This window comes from Salvelinus alpinus, chromosome 31, assembly GCF_045679555.1.
Source record: "Salvelinus alpinus chromosome 31, SLU_Salpinus.1, whole genome shotgun sequence".
Taxonomy (NCBI): domain Eukaryota; kingdom Metazoa; phylum Chordata; class Actinopteri; order Salmoniformes; family Salmonidae; genus Salvelinus; species Salvelinus alpinus.
Genome location: NC_092116.1, coordinates 17,924,802 through 17,952,144, shown reverse-complemented (window position 1 = coordinate 17,952,144; position 27,343 = coordinate 17,924,802). Strand labels below are relative to the sequence as shown.

Below are 27,343 nucleotides of genomic sequence, written 5' to 3'. Positions count from 1 at the left end.
CACTCAAACTCAGTATTCAGGATAGCATGCTTACACATATACTCGACAGGGAAAATACATGCGCTAATCTGCCAAATAATCCATTGTTGACTCAACAGTACTGAGTGACAAGGACGATGTGATAAAGAATGGACTAACACACAACACTTAACTTTGCATATATTTTAATTTGTACATTCAGCACTTACAGGAGACAAATGAGCCAAATAAATGTCTCAAACTAAAATCATAAAATGAATATTAAAACGGTAGATAATTAAGTTTTACTCTCATCCAATGACAAATGGGACAGTTCTAAATGTTATTCCAGTGCCACACGGATTCTCTCAGTGCTTTTGGTTCCCCTCCCCACCCAAACTACCCATAACAGTATACATGCCAAGTGTGCGTCTATGAAATCAGTCCCCCGCCCCACACAAATGTCCCTACCCATCTGACATGGCAAACGGACAGTTTCATAGTGTGATTTCAGTGTAATGACATCACCAGCTGTAACCTTATTGTGTGGAGAGGGATATCAGACCACCACACACTAGAACACAAAACCCATCAAAGGCTGAGATGAACAAGATTCATCATAAAACATAAAAGGAGAAAATATAACCTTCACATGACCCTACAAAGGGCCTTGGTACGGGTAGTAGAAAAAAATTACTTCAGAGAATTTTGGAATAGTAAAATTGTTTTGTAGGCTGGTCTGCTATTTTTAAATGGATTATTACTTCGTTCCAAGCCTCAAGAGTGCAGCGCACATAAGCTAGAGGGAGCCAAATCTCCACCCTTTGTTTCCATCTCTGGTTAAAATGTAGGACTATTTACAGAGCTCAGCATAGGCTTCAACTGCTTCGTATGAGGAAGACCCACATACACCCAATAGGTGGGCAGACAGACTGACGACGGAGGAAGAGAGAATGTCTGAAATGGCACCATATCCATTCCCTATATAGTACAACACTGTCAACGAGGGCCTGCATACAGAAAATAGGGTACCATTTAGGAGTCAGCCATTTTTACTTCACTAACAATCAACATGTGACCAGGTAGTTTATACATGTAAATGTGAGACACACAGCATTACAGAGTGAGGAGGTGTGCTTTTCTAAACTGGAGTCTCCCTGGCCTAAAGGACAGTTTACTAGTAAGGAGGAACAGACTGTTACCATGGAGATAATGGAAGTGTTTTAAGGTGAAAGGAAGGGGACTAGCTCTCTCTCTGTGGTGTTCCAATTGTGTGTCGCATGATTGCATCCTTCCTTTTTTCTCCCTCCCTGCCTCCGTCTCTCCGTCACCCCGCTCAGCGGCGTCTGTCTCGGAGGTTGCTACGGCTACGGGAGCGTCGGAACCCCGGCAAGGGTTTAGCATCGGGACCTTTGGGTTTGAAACCAATGTCCTTCCTCTTGTCCCCGTCCTTCCCTCGCTCCCCCTCTCTGTCCCTCCCTCGCTCCCCCTCTCTGTCCCTCCCTCGCTCCCCCTCTCTGTCCCTGTCTCCCTCAGATCCCCGGACACTCCCACCTCCAGTGCTGACCGCAGCTCCTCCCTCCTCTCTACTTTTCATTCTCTCCTTCCTCTCCTCCTCTCGCTTCTTGTCCTCCTCCTCCTGCTGTTCTTTCCGCCTCCTCTCTCGTTCTTTCTGTCGCTCTTCCCGTTCCTTCCCTCTCTGGTTTGCCTGGAGATACCAACAAAGGTAATTAATGACAACACACACACACCTATCAAGTTGTTGCATTATGATAAGTGTGTGTGTCTCAAACCTGTTCCTCAGTGAGGGGAAGCCAGTATATACAGGGAGCTGCTTTGGTCTTATTGAAGAGGTCGTCTAGTAGTTTGACAGGAGGCTCATCTGTTGGAACAGGTCAAAATGGAGGACGGGGGAAAAGAGTGAGCGTCTGAACATCATATCTATAGGCTACGAACACAGCGAGGACATTATGAGGTGTTCACTAGCATGATGTAGTAAAAATACATACTTTCAAATGTCTGTTTTAACGTGCTACCAGACAGCAGGAGCTCCTGCAAGGCTTAAAACCCCCCTCTTCACTCACCCTTTTTGTCGGTCTTCTTCTCCTTCCCTTCCCTCTCCTTTCGCCTCCTCTCTCTATCCAGGGAGCGAGATCTCCTCCCTCTCTCCCTCTCCTCTCCTGGTTTGCCTCCGAAGTCTCGCACCTTGTCCCGGTCCCACTCGCGTTCCGCCCTGGTCCTCTCCCGGCGTTCCATCTCCCTCTCTCTCTCCGCCCACTGGTTCCGCACCCCTCCGACAGCCCCGCGGTCCGAGCGCCCGTCCCGTTCAGTCATCAGAGGGGGCAGCCCCCCTGGTCGGACTTTGGGACCTCCAGGACCCACGGCAGGCTGGGGCCGGTGCTCCTCTCTGGGGTCCACAGTCAGCAGACCTCTGTGGAAGTCCAGCTAGAGAAGGCAGAGAACCAGGGGAAGGATGAATTAGAGGAAAATAGGGGGAAAGAGAGGAGAGGTTCATTTTTACACGGGCAGCAGTGTTGCATTACTCAACACTTTCTTGGATGGTTAAGAGAGGAAGGGTTTGGTTTAATGTGTGTTAAAATATATGATTTACTCTCTTTATACACGTGATCTACACACCATAGACCGAGGTATTCCTTCTGTTGGGCTATATTCCTTTAGTCCTAAGTGAAGCACCAGCCATTTCTTTCCCAAGCTAGTTTATAATGATACCCATTCATCAGGGCTCTTAGTTCATCAGGGCTCTTCCTGGGGTCCTAGTGTTTACTAGTACTATCCGGTTGTTCCCTCTACTCGTAGAATTACCTCGTTCTGCTCACAGAAGTCCACACTGAGGACCTTAGGGTTGCTCTGGGGCCACTTCACCCCGTGCAGAGCAGCTCGTGTGGCCACAGCGTCCTCTGTGCTGGAGTACTGGGGGGAGAGAGAGACAGGTCAACAAACAATGGACAATTCTTTGAGAAACAATGGTGTGGGTGTGGACTTTCAAAGCCATCAGGGCTCAATTAAGTCATCTGGGAATAAATGATCTGACAAGACTTGATTCTCAGACAGACAATGATAACTGGTATGAGAGAGAGCGAGAGAGACCGGGTGAGAGAGAGAGCTACTCACAGTGACGTAGCAGTGAGATTTGATCTTGTCGATCCAGAAGCCCTCCTCCACCACAGAGCCTGTCCTGTTCAGCAGCTCCTTCAGCTGGCCCAGGGTGAAAGGTCGCACCAGGTTACAGACGTGGACGATGTTGGAGACTTTGCCTCGGGGCGGAGAGGGCAGTTTGTCTGTGCGGACCGGATCGTCGATGGTAACAGACACACCAGACTTCTGCTGACTGATGGAGCGACGCACCAGAGTATCACTGGGAGTGACTGAGGGACAGAACGAGAGGAAGGAAAAGAGAATGAAAATGAAAAGGGGAAAAAAAGAGAGAAGGGGGAAATTAGGAAAGAAAAGTGGTTAGAAGTTTGTCACATACACTACACGACCAAAAGTATGTGGACACCTGCTCGTCAAAGTGTGATTCATCACTCCAGAGAATGTGTTTCCACTGCTCCAGAGTCCAACGGCTTTGAGCTTTACACCACTCCAGCCGACGCTTGGCATTGCACATGGTGATCTTAGGCTTGTGTGCAGCTGCTCGGCCATGGAAACCCATTTCATGAAGCTCACGACGAACAGTGCTGACGTTGCTTCCAGAGGCAGTTTGGAACTCAGTAGTGAGTGTTGCCATGCGCTTTGAGCTTGTATGGCCTACCACTTCGCGGCTGAGCCGTTGTTGCTCCTAGACGTTTCCACTTCACAATAACAGCACTTACAGTTGACCGGGGCAGCTCTAGCAGGGCAGCAATTTGACGTACTGATTTGTTGGAAAGGTGGCATCCTATGACTGTGCCACATTGAATGTCACTGAGCTCTTCAGCAAGGCCATTCTACTGCCAATGTTTGTCTATGGAGATTGCATGGCGGTGTGCTCGATTTTTATACACCCGTCAGCAACAGGTGTGGCTGAAACAGCCAAATCCACTCATTTGAAGGGGTGTCCACATACACTATATATACAAAAGTATTTGCCCGAGAGGCTTGGGAGATTGTGTTACACTTCAGAACTGTTGTGTGGTAATTCAGGGCTGGTGTCAAATCCATTTCAATTCCAGTCAATTCAGAAATACACTGAAATTCCAATTCTCTTCAATGTTTTTCCAATGAGGAAAATGTCAAATTGGAATTGGTTTTACTTTCTGAATTTAAATGGTATTGACCCCAACCCTGTGGCTTGTTACCTTTCTTGGCGTTGGCGTCGTGTGTTGTGGAGGACTGAGACGCCACGGTTACTTCTGAGTAGCTGTTCTTTCTCTTCTCTTTGTGTGTCCTCTCACGCTCCTGTTTATTCTCCTCCTCTTCCTCCTCTCGTTCTCCCTGGCCATTCTCATGGCTTTCACCTGGGACCACCTGTGAATGAAGGAGAGAGAACTAATCACTACAGCGGATTGCAGGACGATACTAATAATACCACAGTGGTAGGATGACCTCAAGCCATTTGAAATCTACATGTTGTCTACCAGTATGTCTCTAAATACTATTAAGGTGATCATTGAAGAGATTGCATGGTGGTTGAGATTACACTGAACTGTCCTCCGCCCAGTAATGCTACATAGATGTCTGTGTGATCCAGTAGCCTACGAAACAGGTGACCCAACTGACCCCCTGCAGCACCTCCAGGACAGGCAGGACAGGTGTAGCAGTAGTACACCAGACTCTCAGCTCAAGTCTACATTTGTCCTGAGTGAGACACAGTGGCTTTATGCATGTACTCCCCACCTGTGTGACGGTGCGTCTGATCTTAAGGTCTTTGTCCAGGCCCTGGTCCTCCCTGGTGGTGGAGGTGTCCTCGTCCCCAGACAGCTGGCTGTCGTCTGGGTGGAGATCCATCACAGCCTCCTGACTGGGCTTGATGTCTGGGATCAGAGACTGGGGGGGTGAGTGAGCGAAAGAAGGACAATCATTTTGAATGCAACGTTGAATTGATGTTCTTTCTGAAGTGAAACGTAGTGTTTTTATTCATTTTCCATGTGATGCTGTTTGTCCAGAAGTTAATGGGTGGTCAGAATGCGTGTCCCTCCAGTACCTTCAGAGAGTCTGTGGTGATGCTGATGGACGGTTTCTTGGTGGTGACGGCCGTGCTGGATCCCCACCTCCTCTTCCTCCCCGCGGCGGTCCCAGACTCTGCCTCTCCTGCTCCCTCTGGAGACGTCTTACTGCCTGCTGGGAGAAACAACAGGTTAGTATCACAGATTGTATGACGGTGATAACGTGAGGGGGAACTTTAACCCTTTTTGATTGTCAATTACAGATTGAAGACATGAAATTCCTTATTCACTGAGGTGAGAATCTGTAACAAGGTAAAATAGTAATACTCACTGGTTAAAGAGATGTTGCGTGTGGCCAAAGCTTTAGGAGTGGTACTCTGGAACGACAGAGGACATAACACATACCCCAGGGGTGTGGGGAGAGATCAGACCCACATAATGGGACTAAACAGAGAGAGGAGAGAGAAGAGAGGCGGCGAGACAGAGAGAGAGGGGAGATGCGGGGAGACACAGAGAGAGAGAGAGGAGACAGAGAGAGAGAGGAGACAGAGAGAGAGAGAGGAGAGGCGGGGAGACAGAGAGAGGAGAGGCGGGGAGACAGAGAGAGAGAGAGAGGAGAGGCGGGGAAACAGAGAGAGAGAGGGGAGGGGAGACAGAGAGAGGAGAGGCGGGGATACAGAGAGAGAGGAGAGGCGGGGAGAGAGGAGAGGCGGGACAGAGGAGAGGCGGGGGGATAGACAGAGGAGAGGCGGGGGGATAGACAGAGGAGAGGATGGGGGGACAGACAGAGGAGAGGCGGTGGGACAGACAGAGGAGAGGCAGGGGGACAGACAGGAGAGGCGGGGGGATAGACAGAGGAGAGGCGGGGGGATAGACAGAGGAGAGGCGGGGGGATAGACAGAGGAGAGGCGGGGGGATAGACAGAGGAGAGGTGGGGGGACAGACAGAGGAGAGGCGGGGGTACAGACAGAGGAGAGGCGGGGGTACAGAGAGAAATGGTTGACAGGCTCCTATTAAACCACATAAGGAGAAGATGGGGGGGCTTGGTCGATACAGAGAGACTCCAGACACGTTCGCCTCCACCTTCGTTCAAAGAACACAGGAAGATAATCACTAGAGAAGGACTGAATATACTCCTGCTGTGTGTTGGTGTGGCTGTAGCACTAAGAAATCACTAGACAACCAATGTACACCCCTCCTTGTGTGTGTCAGCTATAACTCCTACTGTGTTACTGTGGGGGTAGCTAGGCTAATCACTAGACAACTCCTACTGTGTTACTGTGGGGGTAGCTAGGCTAATCACTAGACAACTCCTACTGTGTTACTGTGGGGGTAGCTAGGCTAATCACTAGACAACTCCTACTGTGTTACTGTGGGGGTAGCTAGGCTAATCACTAGACAACTCCTACTGTGTTACTGTGGGGGTAGCTAGGCTAATCACTAGACAACTCCTACTGTGTTACTGTGGGGGTAGCTAGGCTAATCACTAGACAACTCCTACTGTGTTACTGTGGGGGTAGCTAGGCTAATCACTAGACAACTCCTACTGTGTTACTGTGGGGGTAGCTAGGCTAATCACTAGACAACTCCTACTGTGTTACTGTGGGGGTAGCTAGGCTAATCACTAGACAACTCCTACTGTGTTACTGTGGGGGTAGCTAGGCTAATCACTAGACAACTCCTACTGTGTTACTGTGGGGGTAGCTAGGCTAATCACTAGACAACTCCTACTGTGTTACTGTGGGGGTAGCTAGGTTAATCACTAGACAACTCCTACTGTGTTACTGTGGGGGTAGCTAGGCTAATCACTAGACAACTCCTACTGTGTTACTGTGGGTGTAGCTAGGCTAATCACTAGACAACTCCTACTGGTGTGTGTTGGTGTGTTCCTGTAGACACGGTGGTAATTAACGGAATATAATCCTGTGGTGTTGCTGTGGTGCCCACCGAGTACAAACCGAACACATAGAAATGATGACGTGAAGGGGTCTAATTTAAGGCCTCGACTAGCTTTCCTCTGCTACACCGATCCGAGACCTCAGCTGGTTGAGTAGAAGACTGACTGACGTTGACTAATACCGTTCAGCTCCAAGTGGAGTGATACCGGGCGTTGTGTTAACGCATCTTCCTGTATGTGTTATAGCAGAGACCGGCATTACTAAGTGGATGCAGTGTTTATAATCATGTATCGACTTCATTAGGGCAGTTACATGTCGTTGTCCTTACATTTTACATTTTACAAAAGGCCTGTGTTGGCGGCTGAAAATGTACATGAAATATTACAGGAAGTAATGTAGCGAATGGCTGTTTGTGTTGCGACAGTGTTCGATGTCACAGAGGCAGAGGGGTGGGTGCTGGAGACCTTGTCTGTCAGACCAGAAACACCTGAACAGGTCTGGGCTGATACTGCAGTTCCAATACAGTGGAGGGTTCAAATAAAGAAGGGTGATCTGCAGGAAATGTATGCAGACACTTAGGATAGACATCAGCTTGGGAGATCAAATTAGGATTTGTTTTCAATCAAATTGAAAGTGCAGTAATCGTTAGTTTAAAAAAGGAGCTGTACTGAGTTACACATAGTGAAATTAAGTCAATCCTCCGGCCGTAGAAGTAAACGACCAAAAAGACCTGAGAAGAAACTGACATTTCCTTTCTTAACAGATGTAAAACAAAAAAATACAAAAAATATACATCTCAAATAGAGAGAAAAATGACAAGTCATTTCCTGGTACCATTGACACCTGATTCCTCACTGGCTTGGCTATGGCTCAACCGCACGGCAGTGTGTACTGTATCTAGGCAACAAGGGTCCAATCAGAGAAGGCAGAGGAGTGAGGGCGGGACTCTATTTGAATGGTGATTAGCAGGCAGGCAGGAAGTGATCTTAACCTTGGACTTTTTTGACTGGTGCTTTGCTTGATAGTCATTTTGCCTTTTGCTTGTTATGCAAGGGGTTCAATAATCGATGGTGTGTCGTTTAATATTGGTAGAAGGGGGCCAAAACTTTGGAAGTCCCAATATAAACAAATCGGATAGCTTGATGTCCATGACAGAACTTGCATGCCCTGTAAACTTGAAAAGTTCCAACTGAAAAACCTCTGGTTGTGTAATAACCAATAGTCCAATGAGATCACAGATTAAAGTTTAAATCCATAGCGACTCGTGTAGGGTCAAAGTTCAGTGGGAGGGAAGCCGTAGGGAGATGTTCTATAGGTTAAAAAAATGTAATTAAATAAAAAAAGCTGTGAATTCAGTTTGTAGGCTATAAGCACACATACTGATGACTTAGTCTGTGTGCACTGCAATCAGTTTTACTAAAAGATGTCCTTTTGTCTTTGATGCAAGTGAAAAGTTCAAATCAGATCCAGAAGGTTGTAATAGTCTATGATGAGGATTGACCAGCCAATCAAGGTCCAGGTTGGCTCCTGGCCTGGCAGGCCAAGCCAATAGGAGCATTCGGAACAAGGGAATGAGCCAATGAAAGGGCCTGTAACAAAACATTTCCATATTTTCTTGCACTCAAGAGGTTGTATTTTATGAAAAAAAAGATGAAGTCCAAAATAATGTTTTAAATCCACTTCAATAATCCATTTGAGTGTCTACATTAAAGACACAGCTGGGAGATGCACAGGAGAATGTCTATTTGGTGTCCTTTCAGATTATCAGGCCGTGGTGATATCTGGGTGGGCCTCATCAGTGTGTAGGTGGGCCCTGTTCATTCAAGTCCATGAGGCAGAAAGGCACCTGCCTGTTTACAGTCCTCTCGACCAGTAGGGGGCAGACTGGCATGGAAACGAGGATAAACAGCAGAAAGTCATCGTGTCTGTGATAAGTCTGTATTCCACGTTCATGCTTGCAGGTTGGCAGAACATGCTCCTGCTCTCTCGGTGCGGGCGTGGCGAGTAGCTGTCGCTTTAGTTTCTCCACAAAATGGCGGGAGGGCGACGACAGCAGACAACGTCCCCCTCCCTCTCTCTTCAGCAGGCAGTCCAGCGAGTGGGATTCCCTCCCCAGGGTTATGTTGCTGGTTGCTGTGGCAACAGAAAGCCTCTGGTGTGATGTTATTGTGTTCCTGCTGGCTTGGCTGGCTCAGTGAACGACTGGGCTGGAGGTGAGGGGTGGCTTTGGTTCAACCTCTGGTTCTTTGGCTGGCTCAGCTCTGGGCTTTGGTGGGTCAGGCTCAGGCCCTGTGGCTGGCTCAGGGCTGGGCTGGAGGGAGGCTTTGGTTCTGGGGAGGATTGGGAGGCTCAGCCTCTGATTCTGTGGCTGAATCAGTGCTGCAGGCTTAGAGGGGAGGCCTTGGTGGGCTCTGGTTCTGTGCTGGAGGCTTAGAGGGGAGGCCTCGGTGTGCCAAGCTCTGGTTCTGTGCTGGAGGCTTAGAGGGGAGGCCTTGGTGGGCCAAGCTCTGGTTCTGTGCTGGAGGCTTAGAGGGGAGGCCTCGGTGGGCCAAGCTCTGGTTCTGTGCTGAAGGCTTAGAGGGGAGGCCTTGGTGGGCCAAGCTCTGGTTCTGTGCTGGAGGCTCTGGTTCTGTGCTGGAGGCTTAGAGGGGAGGCCTTGGTGGGCCAGGCTCTGGTTCTGTGCTGGAGGCTTAGAGGTGAGGCCTTGGGTCTCTGAGGGTAACTCAGTGATACCAGGTGTGGTGTAGTAGTAGCGGTCACTCTGGGGCCTAGCTCAGGTCCAGACGAGGCGCTTGGGCATAGCGGGGCAGGAGGAGTAGGAGTAGTAGTGGAGGAAGAGGAGGAGGAGGTGGTGGTAGCAGTAGTACGCAGGTACCATTAAGGGCAATGGAAGAGGCATGGGCACCTTCGTAACAAAGCAATCAATGGGGTTTTAAAACAGCAGTCACACCAAAAGAAATAAAGAGATCATGAGAATGAGAGAGTCAGGAGAGAGAGAGAGAGAGACAGGAGAGAGAGAGAGAGAGAGACAGGAGAGAGAGAGAGAGAGAGAGACAGGAGAGAGAGAGAGACAGGAGAGAGAGAGAGACAGGAGAGAGAGAGAGAGAGAGAGTGAGTGAGTCAGGAGAGAGAGAGAGAGAAAGGAGAGAGAGAGAGAGAAAGAGAGTGAGTGAGTCAGGAGAGAGAGAGAGAGAGAAAGGAGAGAGAGAGTGAGTGAGTCAGGAGAGAGAGAGAGAGAAAGGAGAGAGAGAGAGAGAGAGAGAGAGAGAGAGAGAGAGAGAGAGAGAGAGAGAGAGAGAGAGAGTCAGGACAGAAGTAGAGAGAAAAGGAGGGAAAGCAGAAAAGAGAGATTTGATGCATCTCTCCCTGCACACTGTCAGGGGCTATTACTCATGCAAACCCTGAGGTCACCCCCCCCCACACACACACACACACACTGAGAGTGAGCCATTTCAAAAGAAATTGCTTTGCTGAATACTAATTACATTAGTTTATAATCAGAAATATGTAAAAGCGCAGAATGCTCAGAATTTCTCTCAATGGACTATGGTCAATCAAAATGAGGGGTCCGTTCAGCCACTGAACACTGTTGGTTTACCCTACTGGATCTGACTAACAAGAAGGGAAGGAAGGTTTAAGCTCATTTCAAAATAGCCAAACCGGCTGCGTGCGTGCGCCATCGTGCATACGTTTATTTTGTCCCCCTACACCAAACGCGATCACGACACGCAAGTTAAAATATCAAAACAAACTCTGAACCAATTATATTAATTTGGGGACCGGTCGAAAAGCATTAAACATGTATGGCAATTTAGCTAGTTAGCTTGCACTTGCTAGCTAATTTGTCCTATTTAGCTAGCTTGCTGTTGCTCGGTAATTTGTCCTTGGATATAAACATTGAGTTGTTATTTTACCTGAAATGCACAAGGTCCTCTACTCCGACAATTAATCCACACATAAAACGGTCTACCAAATCATTTCTAGTCATCTCTCTTCCTTCCAGGCCTTTTCTTCTCTTGCATTACCGCCACTGAACTCGTTCGTCTATCAGTCACCCACGTGGGTATAACCAATGAGATGGCACGTGGGTACCTGCTTCTACAAACCAATGAGCAGATGGGAGAGGCAGGACGTGCAGCGCGATCTGCGTCAGAAGTAGAACCGATTTCTATTTTAGCCCATGGCAACGCAGATGCTCGTTGGCGCGCGCGAGCAGTGTGGGTGCAATAATTGAATAACATGGATTTCTAAATTTATTTTGGTACGCTTGCGCACACGACGCGAGCTGTGTGGTCAGCCTATTAGGAGACTGTATGGTCATTAGAGGATTTGGAAAATGTTAAATGCATATTTCTGTGCGTGTGTGTGAGTATTAGTTTATCTTGAGATAATAATGAGCAATGTGACTGTAGATTACCCTGACTCGCCCTCTCTCTCACACACACACCCTCTCACACACGACCCAACAACATCGATGTGGAGCATGCATGTAGTCCGTGTGGAGGTCACGTCTAATTTCACACCCCATTAGAGATGAACCACCTGCAGTCAAGTCTCTAAGGTAACTGCTCTATGAAAGCCTCCAGATATAGAATGATATAGAATAACGTGTGTGTCGCATGTCTATGTGTGAGTATCTAATCGACATTTAGCTCAGAGAGGTTAGGTTAGTTTGTTAAGTCCCATTTGCGGAGAGAAGATTCTACCTATGGGTATTTGAACTGTATCAAACGAAGCCATAGTAACAAGGGGGTTAGTAGGTTGGTTCACTGTTAACCTGAAACATCCGCAACTATCCATCAACGGACGTTTTAACTGTCTCAAACCAGGGCTGTGTCCCCAATGGCATCCTATTCCCTATAGTGCACCCTATGGGCTCTGGTCAAAACAGGGTCGTGCACTATGTAGGGAATAGGGTCGCATTTGGGACACACACTGTACCAGACTAAGCCATTGGACGAGGGGGGTTAGTTCCTGAAACATTCCTCTCCCCCCCAGTTATCCCCATGCTCCCAGACCCCCACCTCTCCCTCTCAGCGACCTTACCTCCTCCATGCGGCCCTCACTGTTCTCTGGGTCCCCTTCGGGGGTGGGCTGGGGGGCCCTGGAGCCCTCTGGGTCTGGCCTCTCCACCTCCATAGGGCCAGGGCCGGACGGCTCCGACAGGGAAGACTGTTTCTTCTCCCTGGGGGGAGAGAGAAAGCGCGAGGAGGAGTGAGAGAGCGAGAATGAGGATAGTAGAGAGATGTATTATCATACAAAGACCTGAATAAAGAACGGCATCGTAAATTATCTACACATAGATAACAAACAACGGCAAAGAAACGGTCTCATCCTACCTACAACCATTAGCCATGAAAGCTAAAAAGTAAATCTAGTAGGAAGGAACAGAACTGTGTTCCTCATCAAAAAGCAGAGAAGATAAGATGGATGAGTCTACCTCTTGTAAAGAGAGTCAGACACACAGAGGACAGATCGAGAGAAGAAAGAAGACAGGAAACAGAGAGAGAAGGGAAGGTTGGTTGAGGCCAGTTATCTGGGACAGTGCAACTATAAATAACTTACTCACACCAGAATACAGCCAACTGACACCCAGCGACCCAGCTACGAGGTCACAAATACTCCTCAAAACAAACTCCCCATACGGTCAGTCACACACACTGATTGACCAACCAAGACATGCACGGCTGTCTAACCAAAGATCACACGCGTACACACATTGAGATCACTTGCAGGGTCATCCTAATGTCACTGACTGATAACCGATTCGGACCCCTCAAGCCTTCCACATCCTCCACACAAAAAAAAAGCGAAGTCGTTGTTCTGCGCGCGTCTCTTATGCTCTCCGAACACACACCTGCAATCTGAGGCCTACGAGGGGCCAGGGGACAGATGTCAACTAGAACACCACCCCAGTGGGGCAGAAGTGGAGGAGCACCCGGTCCCCGATGTGATCATTAAGAGTATGTGCTTGTTGGGACCAAACTGCCTCTTTGCTAAAGAGGCCCCCCATTTCCCCTCCTTTATATAATTAAACCCTTACTCCACACTGACCATTGGTAGTCCATGTAGTACCCTCAAGAGACAGCCTAGCCAGTTGGACAATTATGACACACCTTAAGGGCACACACACCCACAATTGCCAACAGATGTCGTGTCTATTAATGATCTCCCATGGTGACACCTGCTCATTAACATCATGAGCAGTATTCTTTATCATCGTCACGACTTAATCTGACACCAGAGTCATATATTTATACATGGCTCTGTCTGACACCATCTCCTCTACACAGCAATAACTAACCTGACAAAAGAAGCATAAAAGACTGACAGAGGTGGTGGACAATGAATCAGTCATACCCACCTCTCAAGTGAGACAGTCGTTACCTACACTGGATTCATATAGTAAGACAGCCAGTCTGCACTGGCTTCACACAGAGTGAGACATGCAGTACATCTATACACTGAAGTGCATGCACCGAGACAGGTAGTGTACATTCAGATAGAAAATGTCCCCTAAACATCCATTGGATTCACAGAGTGTAGGTGAGCTTTAGTACACACACACACACACACACACACACACACACACACAGCATAACCTGACACATGTTACGACGAGTCAAGAGCAAGGAGGAAGTAATTCGTTGTTTAATTCATAAGCTTAAAAGCTTCTGCATGATTCTCAGTATGACGCGTTTGATCCAGCCACGACCAGTTTTATTACTTACTTACCTGCGTATATGGATTCTCTGGTACTAGTAAACTTGAGTGACTGTAGAGTTACCCGGTATCTCCCATCCCCTTCCCCCAACCCGAGTCCGACAAATCCACACCCCACGTGGACGCGGAGAGCGACACTCACGTGCACGACGCATGAATGTAATGTAACACTTCGTGTCAGTCTAGTAATTAAAACGCCCACCGCTGACAGTTAAAACGTATGTGGCGACAGTTTCGCGATAATTTAATTAGGGCACCAGGCGGGCAGGGTGAACGAGCGGTTGAGACATGACACAATCAGCACTGGCAGCGCCTTAGCTACTACCGATGAAGCCAATCTAGCAACGTAATGCCTATCCTTTCGCTCTCCATCTTACCCGTTTTCGGTCCCTTCCGACAGCATATTGTCTGGCTGGAACCGCCGACACCTAACGCTCTATCGCAATCGATTGCTCCAGTCAGGCACGGATTGAAATTGAGGACGAGAAATCCTTATGCGGCTGCCGGGTTTGTGCACTGCGACGGTATCAGAGTAGTAATACACACACGACGGCCATATTGGATAGCGAGCCGAGAGGGGAAACTAGCCGGGATCCTTGGGACCTCCAGCTCTGACGTCACCCCACTGAAGTTTACATTTCAAATGGTTCGAGTTATTGTTGTAGGGGTTAAGGAAAATACGAAGCTGGAGGATTTACTCCCCTCAACGTTGTACTTAGATCTAACAGTGTCGATTTTAAGTGAGGCTTCCTTTTATCGTATAGAAGTTTCGTTATGTTTTAGCCTGTTACAAATGTACTGGTAAGTGGATGGCATTCCGGCTACTTTGAGAAAAACGACAGCTGTGTGCTTGTTGTTCACACGCGTATCTGCCCTCACTGGCTAGAACAGTCCCACCCGATCTCCCAGGCCTTCAATAATTGAGGACATGTATTTCTATTGTTAGAGCGGTCACCCTGCTATTTTATCAATATAATAGATACTATTTGTTTACATTTAGGGAAGGGACGTCCCAAGAATCTCGGATTGCACTAACCGTCTCTTCGGCTGTAGGGTGCCTCATCAAACGACTAACAAGAAGTACGACTACCACTACCTTTTCTATAACTAGTAGTCGCGCGAGTAAGCATTTTGACTGTTCACAATGCTGTCGGTAAGTGAAGGGACGCTATATTGTAACAACCAACTTGACATTTGGCAGTAGTAGAGTAGCTATAATGGATCAAACTAAAACATTGTGGTGTTCTGGACAACTTATTGCGTCATCTCTATATGGAATAAACACTTAACATTTTCTTTCCAATAAATCCATGTGTCATGTCATTCATCAAAACCCATGAAACATACTCCAAGACATAGATGGACTTTAAAACTTAATGATAATGAGGCAAGAGTTTATTTAACTAGGCAAGTCGGTTAAGAATAAATTCTTATTTACAATCACGGCCTTTACCGGCCAAACCCGGACAATGCTGGGCCAATTGTGCGCAGCCCTATGGGACTCCCAATCACAGCCGTTGTGATACAGCCTAGATTCGAACCAGGGTGTCTGTAGTGACCCCTCTAGCACTGAGATGCAGTGCCTTAGACCGCTGCCCCACTTGAGGGCCCAACGTGAAAAAATGCAGTTTTCCGGGAAAACTAGTAGTCCGCATTGAGGTACGTTTTCCTACGCCGGCTCCAAAGTGTCTTAATGTAATCATGATTGCGTTCCGACCCCAGTGTAAACAAGCGTACGGGTAGGGTCGGTATCTTCTGGCAAAGGCAAGACACATCAAATATATCTGCATTCACACATGTTCTAATGGTGCTTCCTGCTTTTATTATAATCTAAACTCACAATCGCTACCTTGAGACGTCCATCCACTCCTGGAGTCCAATCATCCATCCACAGATCAATGATCAGGGCCCGGTTTCCCGATAGTGATGGAGCTTAGGAGCGCTTAAACGATGCATCTTTCCTACAACGGCCGAAGATGTAACATGCGTTTCTCAAAACAACACGCAGAGAGAACAGTCTAAGTTGGAGCATGTGTCCATACTTATAGTATCGAAAGGGAGAACTGAAATCGGATCAGTTTTCTCCATTAAAATCTGACCAAACCATTATTTTACAATACTGACGACGGATCACTACCTATGGCTGCAAATATTGAGGTGGCTTATTCTAATTGCTTACCCAATCAAAATGCACTAAATCACTGATTTGGCACATCATTGCACACATGTTGGGCTACACATGAAAGAGAGACAAATTAGAATCAAAATAGAACTCAATTGAACATTAAATGTATTTCATTATGATTACCCCGGGCCCGTACTGTTTATTTTAATGCAGGTCATCTCAATTTTCATATGTCGCTTGTTTGTATAAATTGCAAAGACATTGGCAACTTTGTATTTGTAGTCAACTTTGATCTGAAGTTATCAGCGGTCAGATAGAATCACATGGTTTATATGTCTCTAAGTTTAGCAGAGATGTGTATAAAGTGACGCGGGGAGGGCAAAAATACATCTAACGTCGCACTTAGCTGTTCAACGAGTGGTCTGAGTTAGGCGTTAGATTACGAGCAGGTTCAAGTGCGACATTAATAACATTGGTTTTGGGAAACCGTTTGGAAATGTAACAATGCTCCTATGAAGGTTCTCACGATGACTTAGCCTTAGGAAGCTTTAAGGAAACCGGGCCCAGAAGCAAGTGTTAAACATGTTACATTCCAAAGAAACATTACAGACAACTGAGGCAGGGATGATAGAGGGGGGGTTCTATTAATGTTGGCCCGGGCGTACATGTAGGTGTATTTTGCACTGGCTTTTGCACCTTTATAGGGTTAGGGTTCCCAAACGCCCATATCTCCATGTTACGGCTCTTGTTAACGGAAGACAGACGGAATCACCTGTGTTAATTAGCTACAGTCCATACGGAAACTATTCAGACCTTGACTTTTTCCACATTTTGTTAAGTTAGTCTTATTCTATTTTTTTAACTCAATCTTCACACAATACCCCAACATAAGGTGAAAACAGGTTTTTAGGAACTTTTGCTAATTTATAAGAAAACATACCTTAGTTAAATAAGTATTCAGACCCTTTGCTATGAGACTCAAAATTGAGCTCAGGTGCATCCTGTTTCCATTGATCATCCTTGATGTTTCTAAAACTTGATTGGAGTCCACCTGTGGTAAAATAAATTGATTGGGCACGATTTGGAAAGGCACAAACCTGTCTAGATAATGTCTCACAGTTGGCAGTGCACGTCAGAGCAAAAACCAAGCCATGAGGTTGAAGGAGTTGTCTGTAGAACTTTGAGACAGGATTGTGATGAGGCACTGATCTGAGGAAGGGTATCAAAACATTTGTGGCATTGAAGGTCCCCAAGAACACAGTGGCCTCCATCATTCTTAAATGGAAGAAGTTTGGAACCACTAAGACTCTTCCAAGAGCTCGCCGCCCGGGCAAACTGAGCAATCGGGGGGAGAAAGGCCATGGTAATGGAGGTGACCAAGAACCCGATGGTCACTCTGTGGAGATGGGATAACCTTCCAGAAGGACAGCCATCTCTGCAGCTCTCCACCAATCAGGCCTTTATGGTAGAGTGGCTGGACGGAAGCCACTCCTCAGTAGAAGGCACATGAAAGCCCACTTGGAGTTTGCCAAAAGGCACCTAAAGGACTCTCAGATCACGAGAAACAAGATTCTCTGGTCTGATAAAACCAAGATTGAACTCTTTGGCCTGAATGCCAAGCATCACATCTGGAGGAAACCTGGCACCATCCCTAAGGTGAAACATGGTGGTGGCAGCATCATGCTGTGGGGATGTTTTTCAGCGGCAGGGACTGGGAGACTAGTCAGGATCGAGGGAAAGATGAATGGAGCAAAGCTCAGGACCTCAGACTGGGTTCACCTTCCAACAGGACAACGACCCTAAGCACACAACCAAGACAACGCAGGAGTGGCTTCCGGACAAGTCTCTGAATGTCCTTGAGTGGCCTAGCCAGAGTCCAGACCTGAACATCTTTGGAGCGACCTGAAAATAGCTGTGCAGTGACGCTCCCCATCCAACCTGACAGAGCTTGAAAGGATCTGCAGAGAAGAATGGGAGAAACTCCAAATATAGGTGTACCAAGCTTGTAGTGTCATACCCAAGAAGACTCAAGGCTGTAATCACTGCCAAAGGTGCTTCAACAAAAGTACTGAGTAAATATGAATACTTATGTAAATGTCCTTTCAGTTTATTTGTAATCAATGTGCAACATATTCTATAAACCTGTTTTTGCTTTGTCATTATGGGGTATTGTTTGTAGATTGTGGGGGGGAAAAGCGATTTAATAAATTTTAGAATAAGGCTGTAACTTAAAATGTGGAAAAAGTTTAGGTCTGAATACTTTCCTAATGTACTGTATCTAGCGTGCTCTGAACACCTGTGTGTAAAGTCTTATTCACACGGGATTAGTTTTACTGGGGGAGATCGGGTTATGGAATTATGTGCAAGAGCACAAATCAACATATCCATCATTAAGTCCGTCATTTTACAGTAATAATTCAAGCCGCAAAAAAATCAAAAAACAAGTCCACGGTCCTCTTATATTACTAATCTAGTGCGGATCGACATCGCTGTGTTTTGAGAGAAATGGCTGAATTTGACAGGTGTGCCTGGCGGTTTGAGAATGAAAATAGTCCTAACTGAATCGATCAATTGATGCTTAAAACGAAGTGCTGCTCATAGCCCATAAAGAGCCTACATGTGTCAACTTTTAGTGAATGCCTTTGTTTATACGTTGTCAATGAATTGAACATTGCCAAATGTGTCAGTAAAAAAGTGTCTACTAATGCAACCCTTGCTGTTTGTTCATAGATCGCAAAGCAGGCCTCCAACTAAACTACATTTTCAGAAATGACAAGTTCACTTTCTCATCCATAGCCTTAAAATGCATCTCAAGTGCAAGTACAGGGTTTAGCGCACAGCAAGCTGGGGGGCATGTAGGACGTCTACTGCAGATTGAGAAAATAATGATTAGGATCACACTTCCTCAATTCCAATGACGCTAACACTGCCAAACTCAAGTTGTCAGTGTAGCCTGTTATTGCCTGGACATGTTGAAATAGCTTTACGCCTAGAATAAAAACCTCCAGGCAAATTCCTTCAGAAATAATTTCTTGAAAAAGCAATAATGGGACATCATCCAAAAATGTATACTTTTGACTCATCTGCCCATAGAACATTCTTCCAGGAGTCATCCAGGTTCTTCCAGGTGCTTTTTGGCAAACTTGCATAAACTTTTTGGACGAGATGGGTCCCATTATGTCTGGCGAAAACCAAACACTGCATTCCACAGTAAGAACCTTATACCAACAGTCAAGCATGGTGGTGGTGTGATGGTGTGGGGGATGCTTTGCTGCCTCAGGACCTGGATGACTTGCATTAATAGAAGGAACCATGAATTCTGCTCTGTATCAGAATTCTACAGGAGAATGTCAGGACATCTGTCTGTGAGCTGAAGAGCAGCTAGATCATGCAGCAAGACACACAAATAAGTCACACAAATCTGAAAGCGGTTAAATACCTTTTCACGGCACTGTACAAATCGCTAATGCATCAGAAAATGTATGTGTGCAAATATTAGCAGCTCACCAAGGGTTTGTTTTGTGAAGTGTGTGTGTCAGCGTTTCTGTTATGAAAATGTGGCGCTGGACATTTGACCGGCAGCATTTTCATTTACCGGTACATTTCTCAGACCCATATGCATTGGGAGCGTAACCTGATTAGGGCGTCCGCCCACGGTGCTCCCAAATTCATACAACTGGTAGGCCTAGGAGACATTTTATTATTCTTTTTTTTTAAGGCAATGAGTCTGATGCAACAGATCAGAACGTTTAGCTTAAAAAAAATTGATAAACTTATTTCTTAACATTATTAGCGCAGCAAAGTTCACAAGGCAGGAGGCTTTAACGGACAAATAGGCTACTGGTTTCAATGGCATTTGGAAGTCTTTATGAAATAATTGCCTCCACGGATAGCGTCGGATTTTGCCTCAGCTACTTTGAAGCAAGGTAAAACATGCCTCATATGTAGTAAAATGTTCAGGTTTCAAACAAGCAGCTAAATGCTTTCAAAATGCATACTGCCTCCAGCTCATTACAAAGTGGTGTGTGACACACTGATGAAGCCTGCCTTCCTTGCCTATGCATTTAAATGGCTAACGGGAAGTTAGCTTCAATTACCAGTTGAGAAATAAAGAATATTACCTCTTTAATCGTGGCCAAAAAAACGTTTGAACACGTGATTGCATTTGGAATTGTGGCGTAATGTTTGGGCTTATACAAGTGCTGGCAGATATTTTTCTAAAGGGCTCTGCATCTGTATGCTGTGCGTGTGATAAATAAGACTTTTTTTTTTACATTTAACTAGGCAAGTCCGTTTAGGGCAAATTTTTATTTTCAATGACGGCCTAGGAACAGTGGTTTTAACTGCCTTGTTCAGGGGCAGAACGACAGATTTTTACCTTGTCAGCTCAGGGATTCGATCTTGCAACCTTCCGGTTACTAGTCCAACGCTCTAACCACTAGGCTACCTGCCGCCCCAGATACATAACCAATATACACACGCATCATTTAGTGGAATTAAATTGCCGCAAATTAACCATGACCGGTCAAACGTATTTACATCAACAGGCGGCAATTTTATTTTTTCAACAGCTAACAGAAACGCTTGTGAGAGCAACTCAAATGGTATTATGGCTGACCTGGAAGGTTGTTTCTTCTCTCCTCCTTTTCCCAGTCTTCTCCTTTCATCCCCTCTTCCTTTTCCCGGGACAGATTTCTGAGAAACAAATAGAATGAGCAAACAATATATGGCAAAATATTAATGCGCCGTGTTAAGAGACAAAAGCAAGAAGCCACTTCTGTAGCAGTAAAGAATCCCCTTTTTATATGATCAAATTAAAGCATGTCGAGAAAGATTGCTGGGATTGTATGAGGGAAGAGGGGTTGGTATGTTAAATGATTATGTTCCATAATATAAAGAAGCATGTCACAGGTGGTGAAGCATCTTTCACTAATTCTCCTCAGCCCACACTGACCCAGTCAGTATGAGAAGGTGAGTTTAACTCACTTGCACCCAGAGAGACACACTGTCAGTCTGGTGCATCAGTATTAGCATGGCGGGATCGTCATCGGAGACTAACGTCTACACTGCTCTGTACTGAAGGGTGATGGCAGCTTGTCATTGCAGAGAGAAAGATTTGATTGACATCCGGATTAGCCAGTCACTAACCTTTTTTTTGTCCCGGGAGGAGGTGGAGCCAGAGGAACGTGATGAAGAGGATCCAGAATCCGAGTCGGAGGATGAAGAGTCGCCGCCGCTGGAGGGGGATGACCTCCTGTCGCTCGCCCTCTTCCTCTGCCTGCACCGCTCTTCTTCCTTTTTTCTCACGTCTTCCTTCCGCTTCTTCTCTTCTTCTCCCTTACCTGGGTAAGAGGGGGGCAGAACAGGCCCCATGGGCTCAACCTCAACAGCCTCTTCAGGTCCTCTTCTCCTAGTCTCGCCGGCGGCTTTCGGTGTCGCCTTTTCTGCCTGGCTGTCACTCTCCTTCTCCGTCTTTACAATGTCTCCCCCAGTTTTCCATCCAAGCTTTTCCGCGGACGCCTTGTTCGGTGAGGTGACCTCTATGGTGTTGTCTGTGTACTGCTGGGCCCCTGAGACGAGGACTTCCTGTTTGAGGGGGGGTTCCCCTGGGGTGGTCACCACCACAGACCCCTGCTGTTCAAGTTTGGGAGGGGATGCCATGGAGCCGGATGAGGTGTCGGAGAACATGCGGGGCTTCTTGGGGGCGAGAGCAGGCAGGCAGGCGGTTGAGCCGGGAGGGGAGGAGAGGGGTTCGTCCCTGCCGAAGGGTGACTTCTTCGGGCTGTCCCCCTGGTGCACCGCAGGCACCTCTGACCCCCCAGACCCAAACTGCGAGGACACAGACGTCACGTCACGTCCGTGCTTCCATGGCGGCAGGCAACTCTCACTCTCTTCCTGTTTCTCCACTTGCTTCATCTCCCTCTCCTCCACCTGCTTCTTTTCTTTCTCCGTCCTCTTCTGTGCCGTCTCTCCAGATGGACCCTGGGGCTCCGCGGTGAGGGTGATGCTGGGGACAGCTGCTCCAGACACCAGAGAGAGAGGATGGAACTGGGCTCCAGATCCAAACATAGGCACTGGTGCAGGGACCTCAGGTACAGGGACAGTTCCGGAGTGCGCTGCATTGCTGCCGCCGATGTGGGTGATAGCAGCCCCACGGAACAGGACTACCCCAACCCCCGGTCCTGCTTCTGGGACGCTGCTACTGCCATCTCCTGGTCTGGACGACTCCCCACCACCTGTCTGGCCGTCTGAGGCACCCTCACCTCTCTTCCCGAACGCTCCCTCGGAAGCCATCTTGCGGGCGAGCAGGGAGAGGGGTCCAGGCCGCCGCTGGGCCAGGGGCTCTGGGCTGCTGGAGCGGGAGCTGGAGTCGGAGTCCTGCCTCTGGAGGCCACCTGGAGGGGAGTGGACGGCTACCCCAGCCCCTGCTCCTTCTGGCTCCTCATCCATGTCGGGCGGGCTCTGCTTGGGGGTGTCGGGGAGGGGAAAGGAGAGCTCTGGGGGTGGAGAGGGGGGCGGGGTGGGCTGGCGGAGCTGCATGGGGGGCTGGTGTACTACCTGCTGAGGTGGGATGTGTTGCGGAGGCTGGAGCTTGCGTCTGGACCTCTCTCGGCCCACTGGGACGCTGGGGGAAGGCTGCTGGGGCCGAGGAGGGGAACGTCCTCCTCTTCCTCCGCCACCGACCCCTCTCCTTGCCCCCGCCGCAGGTCCCCACTCATCTTCGTCCTCCTCACTGCTGTCATCATCATCGCTGTCTTCCTGGACGCGGTTACCCCCGGCGCTAGCTGCTGCCCGAGCGGAGCGGCTGAGGTGGAGCACATAGTGGGCGGGTCGGTCGTCATCCGCCGGGGCGGTGCCTTCATTCTCCTGGGCCTGGATGCGGGGGGGCATGGAGGGTGGCAGGCCTTGGCGCTCTGGGTCCCCCAGGACACGCACAGACAGGGAGGCCACAGCGCGGGGCGGTGAGGGGGTGGTGGGCTCCTCGTGGCAGAGGCCAGTGTGGAGTGAGAGACGCTGCTGCATCCAGGATCCAGGGGCGTCAGGGGATTCCTGGGGCACGGAGCCTGGGACAAAGTGTGGTCTGCGAGACATCATTCCTTGCCCCATCATCATTGGCCCTCCTCCAACTCCTTCCTCTTCCTCAGCCCGGGTCAGTGGGGGCTGGGAGGGTATGGGGCGATGCTGAAGTAAAGAGAGAGAGAGAAATTGAGACTGTTAGCTAGCCTGATATGAACAAGAAATTATATGAGAATAAATATATCTTGGACCGTTCGAATGTGATTGGCTTTTGAGCATCTTCTGCTGCTGTGTATGTGTTACTGACCTTGTCAGGGTGGTAGGAAGCACTGTCGTTGTCCTGCTCTGTGTCGTCGTCGTCCTCCTCCTCCTCCTCCTCCTCCGGGCCTGTTTCCCCTGCTGAGAGGAAACAGAGGTTAGACGTTAGGAGTCAGAGTTTGGAACTGGGATGTCTGCAGACTCTGCACTACAACTCAATTGAGAATGGAGAGAACAAGAAAGACTGCTCACTCAACATATCAAAAATAACCTGGTATATACAAATCATTTAAACTGAATAGCTTTATCTCCATCTCTACATTCAAAGACTCAATCGGGGGGCTCCCGAGTGGCGCAGCGGTTTAAGGCACTGCATCTCAGTGCTACAGACCCTGGTTCGATCCTGGGCTGTATCACAACCGGTCGTGATTGGGAGTCCCATAGGGCGGTGCACAATAGGCCCAGCATCTCCCTGGTTAGAGTTTGGCCGTCATTGTAAATAAGAATTTGGACTTAACTGACTTGCCTAGTAAAATAAATAAAAATCATGGACACTCTTACAGACACTTGTGGCTGCTTCATGTGATACATTGTCGTCTTTACTTGTTTCCCTTTGTGCTGTTGTCTGTGCCTAACAATGTTTGTACCATGTTGTCATGTTGTGTTGCTGCCATGATGTGTTATCTTACACGGAATCCAAACCAGATGTGCGCCATCGTGCATAAATGTATTTTGTCCCCCCACACCAAACGCGATTACGACACGCAGGTTAAAATATCAAAACAAACTCTGAACCAATTACATTAATTTGGGGACAGGTCCAAAAGCATTAAACATTTATGGCAATTTAGCTACCTAGCTTGCACTTGCTAGCTAATTTGTCCTATTAAGCTAGCTTGCTGTTGCTAGCTAATTTGTCCTATTAAGCTAGCTTGCTGTTGCGAGCTAATTTGTCCTGGGATATAAACGTTGTAATTTTACCTGAAATGCACAAGGTCCACTACTCCGACAATTAATCCACACATAAAACGGTCAACCAAATCGTTTCTAGTCATCTCTCCTCCTTCCAGGCTTTTTCATCTTTGAACTTATATGGTGATTGGCATCTAAACTTTCATAGTATTACCACGACGACCGACAACACAGTTCGTCTGTCAATCACCCACGTGGTTATAACCAATGAGGAGATGGCACGTGGGTATCCGCTTCTATAAACCAATGAGGAGATGGGAGAGGCAGGACTTGCAGCGCGATCTGCGTCACAAATAGAACTGACTTCTATTTTAGCCCTTGGCAACGCAGACGCTCGCGAGCAGTGTGGGTGCAATAATTGAATAATATAGATTTCTAAATTTATTTTGCAGCACATGCGACGCGAGCGGTGTAGTCAGGGTATTATGTCTCTCTTTATGTAGTGTTGTGATGTCTCATCGTGATGTGTGTTTTGTCCTCCATTTTTAATCCCAGCCCCCATCCCCGCAGGAGGCCTTTTGCCTCTTGGTAGGCCGTCATTGTAAATTATAATTTGTTCTTAACTGACTTGTCTAGTTAAATAAAGGTTAAAATAAATAAAGACAAGTTGTTAGTACACCTTCGGATAAAATAATAAATATATTAAAGTGGATACTGTGGTTTATTCCTAGTAGTTCTCCTCAGCCCACACTGACCCAGTCAGTATGAGAAGGTGAGTTTAACTCACTTGCACCCAGAGAGACACACTGTCTGTCTGGTGCATCAGTATTAGCATGGCGGGATCATCATCGGAGACAATAAGGACTTGGGAACATTACATGGTGCAAGAGGCCTGAGATGGACCCACTATCCATATATGCAGATGACAAGTGCACTCAGCTATAAGGCCACTGTTTATATGCAGATGTGAATGGCACTAAGCTAACTGCCCTCCATTCATTCACTGGTATCACTCTACAGCTGTTAACTGCACTAAGCTATAGGGCCATTGTACATTGTTCAGATGTAGTTCAAGTCTGCACTCTATGTCCAAACTCACATACCACTTACAATGCATGCCCAAAACCTTGCTTCAGTGTGTATATTGGAACAGACTGCTATGTTCCAATGTCCACTCAACACTAGCATTCTAAGTTAAGTAGTGTGCTAGTGTGGATATTAGAGCCTGGTTGTGTGTGTCTTACCATCGGCCTCTGCCGCCTCCCGGGCCTCTCTCTCCAGCCTGTGGCGGAGGAGCTCCTGCTGCTGAGCCAGGTACTGCTTTATGAAGCTGTTCTGGCTCATCTCCTCCCCAATCTGAACACACAGGGGACATAAACACAACATTAGAAAGTCGGGAAGGGAAAGACTAGGCTACCTGTGTGTTTTAATGATACAGGACTCACCTTCACCACAACCTAAAATGATAGACACAATCAGGAGGAGGGGGTAAAATGATCACCTTTGTGCATTGAACGATACAGGTTGAAATATTTTCTAATTCATTTGAAGGTAAAAAAATATATATATACATATCTGGTCTGAAACACACAGATGACTGACAATTAAATCAGGTAACCTCCGTAATATTGTCTCTACATCTAGTACCGACTCTACAAACAATAGTGTATTGCTTGGTCTCTTACCTGGGAGTTGGGCTGGAGCCCAATGTGGGAAGTGGAAGTCTTCTTAACATTTTCCAACATCAGAGCCTAAAACAGCGAGCAAACTACTGGTTAAAACACATAAAACACAAACATAACCATGCTGTTGTATTTTCACAATGCAGGCTAATAAGAGCTATTGGTTTATTCTCCTCAGCACACACTGACCCAGTCAGTATGCAAAAGTGAGTTTAACTCACTTGCACCCAGAGACACACTGTCAGTCTGGTGCATCAATATTAGCATGGCGGGATCATCATAGGAGGGAAAGAAAAAAGCAATACAGACAGTACTAAACATTTAACATTTACATTGTAGCAAAACCAACCAAATTATTGGAGGCACATACATAAAATCAGTCACCAATTTTGTAGCATCCTAAACAGGACAACAAGCCCTTGTTCCCATTCCAACTCCAGCTGCAAATGATGCCCAAAACTTCGTCATAGTGGTCAGGAGCAGGGTTTCTGAAACACTCTCTCTGTCCTGCCCTCTGGAGCTTCTCTTCTAATGAACAGACCCGTTTTAATTCTATATAGGCTAAATAGGGAACGTAGAAGCGAAATGGATCGTTGGTCTGTTACATAGGAGGGGCATCATTGGGATAGGTAAATCCAAATCGACTTGGGTCATTGAGTTTCTAGTGCCAAACAGTTTCGATCGCCCTTCCACTGACATTTGCAAACCTTCAGCTTGCATTCTATTGGAAATGCGGAAGAATAGCCCATTTTTACACAGGATATTGCCCATAATACAAGCATAGGAAACTGCATGGCTGATTGAAAAACGGGTCGTTATAATGTATGACATTATTTGTGATTGCTGAGCATTGTGTGCAATTCTAAGTTAAGACACTTATGAGGCAATTATAATGCAATTGGGAAAAGTATTTTTCTAATGATGGTGTCTAAATTAATATTCAGCACTAACAGTAGTTTACTGAAACCTAATGTTTTTCACTGGTGGTAGTGTTAAGGAAAATTTTACTTCGTTAAATAATATAGCTAGCTAATTGAAGAGAAAAAGACAAGCAACTATATGTTAATTATCTAAAATATGCTTGCCTTACTAAGCTAGCTACCGAGCTAATGTTCCTATAAACAGCGCATATGGGCAGGCGCGTACCCAATCACCCGGCCCCCTTTTCCTCTCACTCACACAGAGCGCGGGCCCGACGACAGAGGGACTGCTGCTAGTTAGTTCGCTAGCACACACTCCGATTGGGCCTTCAGATCGGTCCGTGCAACACATCTCAACTTTGAAGTGTGCTGCACCACAAAAGACAATTATACAATTGGTTCGAAGTATTTTAACACACCGATGGATAATTTGCCAGACCTGAAATCCTCCGCACGCGTGCCTAATATTATGATTCCCGCACCCGAACCACCGGAACACGGCCTATAATTCACTCTCGCCTCCTGCTTAACTTGACCAGCTCGTCGGTAGAAGCAATAACCGGCGCCAAACTTACCCCTTTCAGTCGTTTAATGAGCGCATTTTTCGCCCCGCTTTTAGGGAGGTGTCGATGCTCCAAAGCGGCTTTCAAATCCGCCACACGGAGCGATTGTAGCGATTTACCATCCAGCGTAACATCTTCATCCGCCATTTTGCTTTCCTGTCGCTCTGTCGACTCACAGGAGC

General features: G+C 47.2%; 1 protein-coding gene and 3 non-coding genes across 6 annotated transcripts; all 4 read right to left on the bottom strand.

Annotated features, from left to right (window-relative positions):
- Positions 1 to 147: 147 nt before the first annotated feature.
- Positions 148 to 27,343, bottom strand: LOC139561054 (apoptotic chromatin condensation inducer in the nucleus-like). 3 transcript variants are annotated; one of them, XM_071377853.1, is made up of 16 exons: positions 27,174 to 27,343; positions 25,682 to 25,747; positions 25,241 to 25,352; positions 23,134 to 23,225; positions 20,958 to 22,991; positions 20,428 to 20,504; positions 12,008 to 12,146; positions 5,395 to 5,440; positions 5,102 to 5,238; positions 4,795 to 4,944; positions 4,257 to 4,425; positions 3,091 to 3,344; positions 2,782 to 2,889; positions 2,043 to 2,403; positions 1,752 to 1,840; positions 148 to 1,666 (listed from the first exon to the last, which is right to left on the bottom strand). In XM_071377853.1, the coding sequence occupies exons 1-16, from the start codon at positions 27,306 to 27,308 to the stop codon at positions 1,295 to 1,297; spliced, it is 4,341 nt and encodes a 1,446-aa protein (XP_071233954.1). In that variant the 5' UTR covers positions 27,309 to 27,343; the 3' UTR covers positions 148 to 1,294. The 3 variants fall into 3 exon arrangements, with proteins under 3 accessions (XP_071233954.1, XP_071233957.1, XP_071233956.1); XM_071377856.1 differs by having other exon boundaries at positions 5,102 to 5,235; XM_071377855.1 differs by having other exon boundaries at positions 23,134 to 23,222.
- On the bottom strand, positions 20,744 to 20,862 carry LOC139561935 (small nucleolar RNA U6-53/MBII-28). Its single transcript, XR_011672254.1, has one exon. It is a non-coding gene; the product is annotated as a small nucleolar RNA U6-53/MBII-28 (small nucleolar RNA).
- On the bottom strand, positions 24,732 to 24,850 carry LOC139561934 (small nucleolar RNA U6-53/MBII-28). The gene has a single exon (XR_011672253.1). It is a non-coding gene; the product is annotated as a small nucleolar RNA U6-53/MBII-28 (small nucleolar RNA).
- LOC139561936 (small nucleolar RNA U6-53/MBII-28) lies at positions 25,848 to 25,964 on the bottom strand. Its single transcript, XR_011672255.1, has one exon. It is a non-coding gene; the product is annotated as a small nucleolar RNA U6-53/MBII-28 (small nucleolar RNA).

Excerpts from the sequence above, each read along its gene's own strand:
- LOC139561054 (XM_071377853.1), bottom strand. The coding sequence starts at position 27,308 with ATGGCGGATGAAGATGTTACGCTGGATGGTAAATCGCTACAATCGCTC. Across the intron at positions 22,992-23,133 it reads CTTCCTACCACCCTGACAAG|CATCGCCCCATACCCTCCCA; the intron begins GTCAGTAACACA and ends TCTTTACTTCAG. Across the intron at positions 12,147-20,427 it reads GAGAAGAAACAACCTTCCAG|GGAGAAGAAACAGTCTTCCC; the intron begins GTCAGCCATAAT and ends CTCTCCCCCCAG.